This window comes from Cydia fagiglandana, chromosome 1, assembly GCF_963556715.1.
Source record: "Cydia fagiglandana chromosome 1, ilCydFagi1.1, whole genome shotgun sequence".
NCBI classification, from domain to species: Eukaryota; Metazoa; Arthropoda; class Insecta; order Lepidoptera; family Tortricidae; genus Cydia; species Cydia fagiglandana.
In genome coordinates this window covers 26,051,824-26,064,554 of record NC_085932.1, presented here as the reverse complement: position 1 = coordinate 26,064,554, position 12,731 = coordinate 26,051,824, and the positions used below count along the sequence as shown (strand labels likewise).

Sequence of the window (12,731 nt, the reverse complement as noted above, 5' to 3'; positions counted from 1 at the left end):
TGTTGAATTATAATTTGCCTGAATACATTCAACGAACCTTGATTCTGTATAAAGTTAACATGCTTTTGAGATACGACATAGGTTAGCGTGCCGAAGTACCATTGTTTTTGTTATTATTTAGATGTATTAGTTTAGAATAAAGTTTTGGTTAGGTATATTCCGACATTTCCTAGACTTAATGAATAAGTAGCACATTATTTACAGACAAGTTTGACAATTATAAAGTCATCTGTAGATATCTATAACGTAACGCATTGAAATTCTAGAAAAAAAAAACATGCACCGGTAGGTAATACTTATTCTTTTGTCAGCCCGTTCACGAACCGGCAATTCGTAAGAAGGATCGGGAAGTAGTTATTTTTAAGTATCTTAATTAAAATAAAAACTTTCCCACTATTTTACGGCTCCCAAAATCGTACTAGAATAAATATGAGTGGCTTTTAGTGCACTAGTGCCTTTGAATCTACTTTTAGTGTAAAAGTTCTGTGTCATACGTAGGTAACAGCTAATTAGCTCCCGTTTACCGGACCGGTTTATGAGAGTTTCGTTTCAGCTCTTGAGTGAATAATACTGTAACCATAGCTCAGCGAAATAAAGGTACATTCACAAACACTGCGCCAAGTAAAGCCCAGTGCCATTAAACAACCAAACATTATTATTCAGTGTTCTTTAAAAAAAACAAGAATTCAATTGAAATTTATTACGTTTTCATCGCAGAATCTTCAACGTTATCGAATAAATACAAAACAGCTGACTTGTATACAGAAAGTAATATTCAGACAAGAGATTTGCGAGACATTGTAGCAGCAATATTTATTGAATAAAGAAATTATGGGATGCGGCATCATTAAAGCGCTTTCAATTGCGCTTTTGCAAGTTTCACGGGAAGAGTAAATACAAATAATTTTACCAGTTCGTTGTTGTACATCCGTAATTTTGTTTCTATTGTATTAATTGTAACTTTTTAGTTTACAATAAAATGTGTATTAACAAACATACAGACATATAACAGTATCGGAATTAGAACTGAGAAATTTCAGCTTCAAAGGCAAAATCGCTGCGGACTATTAGGTAAACCAAAGTGGCTGAAAATATTCATTATAGTGCCATGCCTTATGGGAAACGGTCGCAGAGATAGTTCAGAGCCGGAAACCGCTACCAACTTTTAGTATGTTGTTAGGCATGGCACTAGAAAGAACTTGAAAGAAGGTAAGCGATCTTGACATGTCTTTTAATTGAAAAACGCTTTTTAAAAATCAGTAACTAAGTATTACCTATAAAAGCAGAAGAATATAAATGATCGTATTAGATTCATAATTGTTACATATTTGCCGTAACTTATTTTTAAAATGTGTTTTTCAATTAAAACACACGTCAAGAGTGTTTACCTTATTTCTAATGCTAAAAAAACGAACTATAATTATGACAATACAATTAATGCTAAAAATTAACGGTAGAGTAGAAAAAAATCTTATAAATTTTTATTTTCTATTTTTGTAAGATATACGAGGAATGTATAAGGGATAAAGCCTCCCTGTAAGCAAAGAAATAACTTGAGTCGAAGCTTGCGCTTTTCCTTGGGTAACATAAAGAAGGATTTAGCTATTAAAACCTATACAAAATAATATTATATAAAAAAAATATCGAATAAAAATATAATAGTGTTATTTTGTATTTTAAAACATCTATGTAGTTTTGATGTTGACATTTCGACTTGTATTTCGATTATTTACAAGTCCATATCTTCCAGTACACGGAAATACCTGAAATATGCATCAATTTTTTTTTTTCATGAGCAAGCCTTAATATGAGTAATATCAGTAATATTTTTATGAACATTAATGAATAGGCCGTAAACGTGACGTCATGATGGCGCTCCACCCCGTTTCGCTCTACTTGGTTATGTAAATAAGTTTTATGCTTTCACATGTATCGCACCAAATAGCATACAGTAGTGCTATGATGCTAGCTTGATTATACTTGAACAAGGGAGGGTCAACATGCATAAGCTCAACCTCAACTGTACACACGTGATAGGTAGCAACCTATCGCCTTCTTGACATGTTGCCTGTTGTTCTTGTAAACTATAAAATAGATCACTAGAAAAAAGATTGGATCATACATTTTATTGCATGCTTAATTCATTCGGGTTTTTTGGAGGTATCGCAAAGTTAATTTTTGCCACTACCACCCCTATCCCTTACCAGCGGGTTACATTTTTGAAATAGAGGTATATTGTACCTATATTATATACCACAGTCGTAACTGTTGATGCTTTTCTAGAGAAGTATGTTTATCTAAAATGTGTTTGACCCGATTGTTACGCGACAAGCATAAAGCAGGCCACTGACGAGCCTTCCAAATGGATTCATCCAAATGGACGGCATCCTAATATTAAACATTGTACGTTTTTGATATTCACGGACCGATTTTGGATTGCAGCCACACAATTTGGACTGTTGGAAGGCTCGTCAGTGGCCACCTTAAAGCATTATGAAAGATTGCGCAGCAGAGGCCTGTTGTCGCAATAATAATTGATTAAGAGTATATTCTATGGAAAGCAAGTTTATACTTATCATAGTAAAAGCTGTCATAAAAGCAAGTCGGGTTGCCCCCTGTGCCTGTGAATAGCTCCTTAGAAGAGGTAGTAGCGGGTGTCACGAGCTAAATTACGAGTATCACTTGTTAAGAGCCGGCACTAACCGCTAATGCTAGGAAACCTTAGAGGCGTGGATTGAGTGCCTTCATAAATTTGCAAGAAACACTTTTTAAATATAAATAGACTAGATTTTCACGCTGAAGACCCTTGAACATTCCGTAAAAATAAATAAAAATGTATTAATATTTTAATGTGAAATAATATTTACGCAATGGTTCCGAAACCAAAATAGCTTCATACAGTTTTGGCATGTCACAGGCAGTTTGATTCAGTGAATACTTTTGGAAATAATTGCTCCCTAAAGCAACCATAAATTATTGTGTGCTCGTAATACTTTTGAACCGGGAGCGCAAAAATTAGAAATAAGTACTTGTCACTAAAATAATGTTGAATATGATCGATTGAGTGTTCGACACATTATTAAGTGTTTAAAAAAACTATCTTCTTATTAAGATGGCGTAGATACTAATGGCTTTTTGCATTGTATGATGGAACGGAACTCTCCATGGAGTAACTTATAAATGCGTGGTCCGACATGCACATGTTATTATTTTGTATGGTCATCAGTTTTTAGTTATTATGATTCCTTTTAAGGATAAAAATACTGCTCTAGTTTTCATTTCTGTCTGCACTTGGCATTGTGAAAACAGTACGTGACGGAAAACAGATTTAATGAGGTCTGTCCATCTTATACGGGACCAACAGGATATTGGTACTTGTATGGCCTACCGTCTTAATGATTTAAGCTTATTACAACTAGTTTCTGCCCGCGACTTCCTCTGCGATGAATTGGTATTTCCGTATACTGGAAGATATGGACTTGTAAACAATCGAAACACAAGTCGAAATGTCAACATCAATACTATACATACCTAGGTGTTTTGAAATACGAAATATCACTATTATATTTTTATTAAATATTTATATTTTTATATAATATTATTTTTTATAGGATATAATAGCTAAATCCTGCTTTATGTTACCCAAGGAGAAGCGGAAGCTTCGACTCAAGTTATTTTTTTGCTTAAAGGGAGGTTTTATCCCTTATACATTCCTCGTATACTATGTTACAAAAATAAAATATAAAAGTTTATAAGATTTTCTTCTACTCTACCGTAAATTTTTCGTTTTTTTAGCATTAGAAATAAGGTAAACTCTCTTTTATTTAAAAACATACATTTAAAAAAAAAGTTACGGCAAATATTTAACAATTATGAATCTAATACGATCATTTATATTCTTCTGCTTTTATAAGTAATAGTTACTGATTTTTATAAAGCGTTTTTTTCAATTAAAAGACATGTCATGATCGCTTAACTTCTTTCAAGTTCTTTCTAGTGCTATAAAAACGAACTATAGCCGTGATCACTATACTGCCCGATTCGAATTTTAAAATACGTCAATTAATAGATCTAGAAACGATATGGATTAGATTGTGTCAGTGCCAAAAGTGACGTTCTTGTTTGAAGAAACGTCACATTTGCCACTGACATATCTAATCCATATCGTTTCTAGATCTATTAATTGACGTATCTTAAAGTTCGAATCGGGCCGATAGAGTTAGGGCCAACTTTCTGTAAGCAAACACAAACATTTAACTTTCAGAACATCCATCTAATATCTTCGATAAATATTTGCTTCGAGCAAACTGGGATAATGGAATTTGTACAGTATATTTTATAATTGAATAATGCCAATCTTTCCATAGTCGCTCTTTTATGCTGAAAATCGTTATCATTCCGACGTTATTTTGGATTTTTCTTGAGATCAGCATTTTTGTGAAAGCTGGTTCTTTGATTTATTGATTTCTACGAGAGTTAGTTGAATTCACATTACACGGGCTAGTGTCTCTTCCTCATTAAATCCACGGTTTTTAAAAACTTAGCTGATTTTGTGGGAAGGACGAGCTACAATATTCTTCATATGGTCACCATTGAAAATTTTACCCGTCTACTATTTAATGCTTGAGGCTGCCTACTCTCTGGGTTATACCAAAATTGGATATTACAGGAAAATTTGGTTGAACCCATAAAATAAGTAAAAGGAAAAGGTAATAATGTATATTTTTGCTGTAACTCTCAAAATAACAATGTTTCTGCTGTATCTCACGAAGAACAATTCACACTCATCTCATTCCCAAAAAAATACCAGACTAAAACGAAACCTTGTTTTTCCGGTGCTATCGGCCCCATTATCATTAAGCATCAAGGTGAGAGAATCCGCAATTACATTATAGAAACACTCACCGTTAGTATTTTGGACCTTACGGTTTCTGAATAAAGGAAAATATTTTTCAGGCACTTGAGTTGTTATACCTCTTATAAGCCATCACAATTACGTCGGCACGCTTTCATAGTCAGAGGGAAACAACAATTTGTAAGATACTTTCCATGTGATAACCATAAGCTACCTTTTCGGTGGAGGGCCTTTTGGAGCGGGCAGTCGATTAATGATGACAATATAGATTTATATGACAGTGTGAATTATATATGTCGGCGGCCGATCGTAAGATCAGGCAGATCGTAATGTTCCTGTGTAATGTTTTGACAATAGTCACATTAAAGCAATATATAGGTAAGATAGGTTCGTTAGGTTGCTTCAGATGCCCGAAGGGCAAACTGCCCAGAAATAGGAGCCCCGCGTAGCGGGGCTCCGTCGACTCACGGAACGAGTCAAATATTTTCACGTTTCACGATATGCCTAGGAATTTCACGATTTGCCTGATCTTACGATCGGCCGCCGACATATATATAAAATACTAGCTTTTGCCCGCGACTTCGTCTGCGTGGAATTAGTAACAGCAGCTAGAGTATAGCGGCTGGGTAAAGTGTAATAGCAATCATATATTTTGAGCTTAAGCTTAAAAGCTTAGGTACATCAATTATCAGAAAATCCATTAACTCTCTCTATTTCACCCCCCTTTTCGCCCTCTTTAGGGATGACTTCCGATATAAAAACTATGTCCTTCCCCGGGACACAAACTATAGAGATAGCTTAAATTTGGCATAGAGATGCCAAATTTAAACTAAATCCGTTCAGCGCGACCGACAGAAAGACAGACAGACAGACACACTTTCGCATTTATTAATAATTAAATATTAAGTAGTATGGATATTAAATAACTCTTAAGGTGGCCACTGACGAGCCTTCCAACAGTCCAAATAGCGTGGCTGCAATCCAAAATCGGCCCGTGAATGTCAAAAACGTACAATGTTTAATATTAGGATGCCGTCCATTTGGATTAATCCATTGTAACGGCATCCATTTGGAAGGCTCGTCAGTGGCCTGCTTTACATACATAAGTGCCTACATACGTACTTACATTGTTAATAAATACATTTTATGAAAAATTTGTTCAATCCTTTTTACTTCAAATAGATACCTACAGTTAATAATTTCATAAGAATTAATCTTCTGACCGCCCCTTAATAACATATTCAGATATTCAGCAAAACATTCCTAGAGCTTCAAAAACGCAAATATAGGTTTGGTTAAATAAACACAGACTTGTTCAAATAAGAATGTGTTTACAATGTTCGCCTTTGTTGTTTTATTATAAAAATATTTTTGTTTTACTTATATATTATTACATTCATTCTATTATGTTTCATAATTATATACCTACAATAGTAGAAAAGCAGGTCACATGACGATCATGTAACTTTTTTATCTACTAAAATAGGTACCTATTTACACGCCTAAGGCCCACTTGCAATATCCCACTAACCCGGGGTTAACCGGTTAAACCTGGAGTTGCCAACGTTACCAGTACAATTTGACTCTAGGTTAATGGTTTAACTGGTTAACCCAGGGTTAGTGGGATGGTTCAAGTGGGCCTAACCGATGGTTAATTGAAACATCTAATTATTAAATGTGACAGCACAAGACCAAATATATCTATAATACTTAATTTGCTTTCTCACTTTAATTCAGCTCTTTACCGGGAAAACCATGTTCTTTTGCCTGTGTTCTGTAAATTACTGTAATATATTTGCCTCGCATTAAGTGGGCACTTAAATATGCTACGTGTGTTGGTAATGTATGTAGAACTTTCGAAAGTACACATGAAAATGATACCATAGAGTTAGAAGACGGTATCTCAGGATATAATGAAATATACTTAAGTCATTATGTTTCAAGTTACTTTTCTTTACCTATTATTAAGTATATTGGCGATTTCAGAAACTACTGCTTACTTGATGTTTAATTTTTATTGAAGCCATTGAAGTACATATATATAATTATTAATTACGAGTACAAACAATTTATACACCTGAGATTGTCAATCATTCCGTAAACTAGGAATAAAGCCTAAAACTTTATTTTTAGTGGTATCATCATTGAGTACGTCCATAATTTACCTTACAAAGTTTAGCCTTATTTTATTTTGACAAACTTATTTAACTTAACTCTAACTACCGTTACTTATATATGCTTTATTCCCAGGTGGCAAGGTTGAAAGTCGACGACGCTGGCAACTACACCTGCTCGCTACATTACCCCCTTCGCATGAAAGCAGTTGCTAGAGTACATGTTCTACAAGGTACGTAATATATTTTACTGTACTGCCGGCCTAGCCAAGGTTACAATCGCTATCGCTTCGACAACGAAAAGCATTATGTCTCTCTATCACTCTTCCATATTAGCGCGACAGTGACAGTTGCGTTTCGATCGCTACGGAGCGTAAGCGATTGGACACTTGGCTACGCGGCCTGCTTAGACAGTAAGAAATGTGGCGCAGATATATCTTAGTGGCAGAACTTTTTGTATAATCTCTAGGAATAAAATAAACTCATGGTAAATCCCCACTAATATTGTAACAGTCTGCCTGTCTGTCCGTCTGTTAAACCGCCGAACCGATCGGACTATCCAGTGGTTTAAAATAAGTTGTTAAATAAAAAAGCCTTCAAACTTGGCAGTTCTCTAGATTTAAATATTTACCATTCTTATGAAAACTAACACGTATACGCTCTGTAAGTATCTAAATCATTTTAGGATCAAAGTAGTATATGTTATGGAGAAGTATCACACAGTCCATCCACCCTTTCTTCGGTTTTCCTCTCCCGTTACTTCCCTCCACTTTCATTCCTAATACCTTTCTCGTCACAAGACTTTCATCCCTCCGCATCACATGCCCGTAAGTACCACGCAAGGCGATTTGCTCTTACCTAGCATGCATGCATGCATGCGGCGGCCAGTTGTAAAAACGAAATGCCAAATCCTTTAGCAGCATGTACATACCGGGTGTGGCCTGTAACATGAGCAAATAATGAAAACAGATTGGACTCCTCAAACGGTGACACTTTTGTTCAACAACTTTAAAAAATTATGAAGTATTTAGATTCCCTATTTTTCATACAAAATAAATATTATTTTCAATGGACGCCATCGCCATGCCATATCATTTTGATTGATGTTGCTTGTCACGCCTTAAACATAACAAAATTCGCAATACATTGCGTCTTGGAATAAAATTGAAAGTGTATTAAAAATCAAACCACAAGTTATTTTTAAAAGTCGCTGAACAAATGTTGGTCAGTATGAGCAGTACAGCTAACAGTTAAATTTTTTGCTCATATTACAGGCCACACCCGGTATATCGGACAAATACATACATACGTACCCATATTTTTCGTTACAATCACGACAAGCGGACGAATGGACAGGCAGACAGCGAAAGCTTAGTAGGCACCTTAAAAAAGGTTTAAAAAAGTAGTCTGAAGGCTTTTATCCCATTTCTCAGTCAATTAAAAATGGGTTAATTGTGTACTTAGTTAATCTAAGTCGCTAGCATTCAAATCTAATAATAACGTGACTGCTATAAATTTATAGCGATATCCGATAACGATCCTTTATTAGGTTCTAAGAAGCCTGACTAAGAATTAAGCCAGCATTAACACTAAGCTACAGTTACTGCAACACCGTTAAACGCCGGTATCCTAGACACTTTAGACAGTTTTAAGGCAGATAAAGCCCTGTTAAAGCGCGAGCTTAGTGCCTATCTCAAACGCTGAAAAGTGAAGTTTAAGTCTGCTTTTCCTGTTTTTGGCACAGGTTAATGTTAGCTTTATTATGGTTGTTTAAGGTACCAATAACAGGGTTCCATTATATTTTATTTTATAAAGACATGAAAATGAAATTTACTTATACATGGTCCTCCCAATTTTAATTAAAAAGGGGTTTTTAGTGTGTAAACATTTTTTAGTCATTTGTCCTTACAAAACACAGTGGCACGATACAATGTCGTGTCTTGATGCGGTTTCGTGACGTAAAAATCTAGGACGTGCAATGTCTAAAATCTTAACGTGACGCACCGTGGCGCGATACTAATTTTAAAGAAATCATTATGTAACTATGCTGACTTTTCAGGATACTTCCTCTCGAAGTGTTTTTTATTAAACCAACCAACCATAGATTCTTTATTTTTATTATTTTGGGTCAATTCTGACTTAACTATACAGCATAACTAATTATTTGCGCAGTCGTGTTTAAAAGAATATAACCACTTACACCTCAACAATATCAAATTAAGTTAATAAGTTTTAGTACCAAACAATAGCGTAACAGTGCTTTTGTGGTATTTGTAGCACGCGCTATCGCAATTTCACGTTTAGGAATTAAATTAATTCGCATTTAACTTATACTTATTCGGTAAATTTGCTTGACAACTATTAGATGACAAATATTAAAACTAAGCTAGGTTTGCCATTGAATAATAGTTATGGTAACATTCCATTTCTAACCGCAGCTGCACTACCGGTACTACTGAACGCGTCGCTGTCATTGTCAATTTCCATGGTAAAATTGACAGTAGTGCAGCTGTCGTTGGAAATGGAACTACCAACCGTTGTACCAATGGTTGTAGTTTCACTAGACTTATATCGACCGCGATATGAACCGTGATATCCTTTTTACGCTCGCAACAACTCGAAAAGAAAAGGTAATCACGGTTCATACCCCATTCGATGTAAGTCTAGTGGGTCTCTATTGTTTCCCAAACAGTTTTAAGCCATAATGTATTGTTTGTCCGAATATTCGTAAGTCATAATTGGTTTTTCTCACAAACGCGTAACTTTTCAGGATTGCCATAAAACAAACCTAACCTAACCTATCCTATCTATAGAATAGCCTTACGAAAATCCTGAAAAGTTAACGGTTTCAGTTTTATGACTAACGATAATATGACAAACGTTACATTATGACTTAAAACTTTATGGGAAACAAAGGGACCCCAAGTCGGGTATTTGTAAATTTTACAAAGTTATTTTCTCTAACAGGTTCCAGCTTGGCCGAGCTACAAAGCGGCGTGAAGACTAAATCCAGCTACACGAGCCTATTATTATCGATGCTGCTTGTACTTGTCATGCGCTACGAAGACAGGTGACCTACTTGGACAGCTTAGTTCGCTAGTGATCGGTTCTGTGTTCTCGATTCGAGTTCTATTGCTAATTACAATATTGTACGACGGTGCGTTTTAGTTTTAATGTAGTAATGGAAATTATTTTGTTCCAAATTTGTATCAAATTTAACTTGAGTACAGTCATGAGGCTGGGAATTGAAAATATAAATCTTACTCCGCGACCGTGACCTTTCTTAGCCGCTAAACTTCGTAACGCTTACTTTAATTATTCAAACAGGTTCTTGAAACTTGAAACTTGCGATGATTTGGAGCGAGCTAAATTATAGTCCTCGAATTCATGTTCTTGTGAAAATAAAAATAAAATTGTGTTGCAAAATTTGAGGATACGTTTAGAAATAAATTTTCAAATGAGTTTCATGAGGTTTCACGTTTTCTAGTTGGTTTAATAAGTCTACAGAAAACGCAATATAAGATTTTTAACTAACCAGATAACTTGAGTTATTTATTTATTCTACGGCAAAATTATTCGCCCAAATCGGTACTAGACGAACATCCTGCTGCTTACTTCATCATCAATACATGTTATAATTTCCTTGAATTGATTAAAGAATGCTAGTTTTGTAAAATGTTATATTGAATTTGAGCCGAATTTTACGAAACAATGAAAGTAAACCTTTATATAACTTATATGTCTTTGATTGACATTGTAATTAGTTTTATTGATTTTATTATACTCATTTAATATTATTTGCTTTTCAAGTCAAAAATAGCATTCCTAGAAATGTAAACGATTATGTTATTCTCATGGCTTCATGAATGATGAAATAAACTGTTAGGTAAATATTTCATTCTTTGTCTTTTGAAGATGTTATTTTAAGTCAGCGTTTGTGAAAGTGAATGTATTAAGATCTTCAATTGGAGCAGAAATACCGTCCGAGGGTCTCGTATATTAAACATTAAGGACCATTAGTGAGAGTGTACATAATGTACAGTATCAAATATTACACAAATATACATACAAGTATAAATATTCGTTAAGTAGTCGACGTTACGATTTCATTTCATAAATATAAATCTCAAGACGCAAAATAAAATGGTGAATATTATGAATACAAAGCACTTTTCTTTTATGTACGAAATGACTAAGCCGCACGATAGTTAAATGTAAAAATAAGTTCATAATATTAATAATGTTCGTAACGTCGATATAAATCTATCCGTCATTTTTTTAAAGTTGGTGTACTCTGCCTGTTGTTTATAGTGTTAAACATATCATAGATACCTACGTATATATTAAAAATATCTTGACTTCATATCATTCAATGCACTCTATAATAATAAATGTAAACTTATTAATTTTGTAAAGAAATTTTTAATATAGTCTAAACGATTTATTTATCTAAACTGGGCTATTATTTGTTAAAATTAATTTTACAGCACATTGATTATAAATATCATAACCATGCCAAAGAATATTTGTAAGAAATTTTAACATAGTGGAACAAATATATAACATTAAAATGTATACTGACTCAACTGTCAAATTGCACATCACTTGTATTTAAGTATAATTTAATTTTGAACTTATCACATTACTATGATCTCGTTTTCATCTACATAAACAGTTATGCCATTAGGAGTTGCAGGCGTTCATAGGCTACGGTGAATGCTACGGTTAATACATTGAAGAATGTAGAATTTTTAAACTGTAAAAAATATTAGATGAAAACGATCCCTTTTTAATCGCACGGAACAAAGTTTTATCGTCTATTTTTACTAACTCATTCATACGTTATACTGTTTATACAATGATTATGTATTTACTTAGTACATAGTACTAAAGTCCATATTGTAGTAACTTTTAGTATAATATACATATTTATTGCCTAATGGCATTGAAATTGCAAAATGTTTTTGTGTTAACTCTTAATCTAGTTATTCTATTGATGTGTTTACTTATCAAAGTCTTCAAAGTGAAATAATAATTATATTCATATTATGTATTGTAAACAAAGTTTATATAAATAATATGGATCGGTGCTTTGGTTGACTGTTGATTTAGCATAAAATAAATAGTGGATAAAATTATAATTATTAGACGTATTATATTGTAATAATGATAAGATTTTTATAATAAAGGTGTAAGCACTAAGCATTGGCTTTCAATATATCAAGGTCCTCATATAATACTAAGGACTAGCGCTGACAACATTTCCAGCATCTGATGATACCTTGTAGAGAGACTAAACACGTGGTAAATATTATACGTAGGGGAGACCGAGGTGAGTTGTGACAGAGGAGAGTTGTGACATTGTCGGTTTTTGGGAATCTATTAACTAAAAACTAGGTCGTATTTAAAAAGTGCTAACCCGTTATTTTATTTACGTGAATACCTACATTTGCATGAAATTCATGTTTACACCTTCTACCGTGAAAATAAATAAACCAATCACCGCCAAAGGTAGGGGAGACCGAGGTGAGTTGTGACAGAGGAGAGTTGTGACATAGTCGATTTTTTGGAATCCATTAACTAAAAACTAGGTCGCAATAGCGCGCGTTTGTTAGCTCGCAACTTGAACTAACAAACGCGCGCTATTGCGACCTAGTTTTTAGTTAATGGATTCCAAAAAATCGACTATGTCACAACTCTCCTCTGTCACAACTCACCTCGGTCTCCCCTACCTTTGGCGGTGATTGGTTTATTTATTTTCG

General features: G+C 34.2%; 1 protein-coding gene across 1 annotated transcript in view; it reads left to right on the top strand.

The window, feature by feature from the left end:
• LOC134668227 (titin-like) overlaps positions 1–12,137 on the top strand; it is a 70,311-nt gene extending 58,174 nt beyond the window's left edge. Inside the window, exons 8-9 of the mRNA XM_063525728.1 lie at positions 7,106–7,202; positions 9,937–12,137. Coding sequence (XP_063381798.1) covers positions 7,106–7,202; positions 9,937–10,043 — 204 coding nt within the window. The 3' untranslated portion in view covers positions 10,044–12,137. The remainder of the gene's footprint in view (positions 1–7,105; positions 7,203–9,936) is intronic.
• The last annotated feature ends 594 nt before the right edge of the window (positions 12,138–12,731 follow it).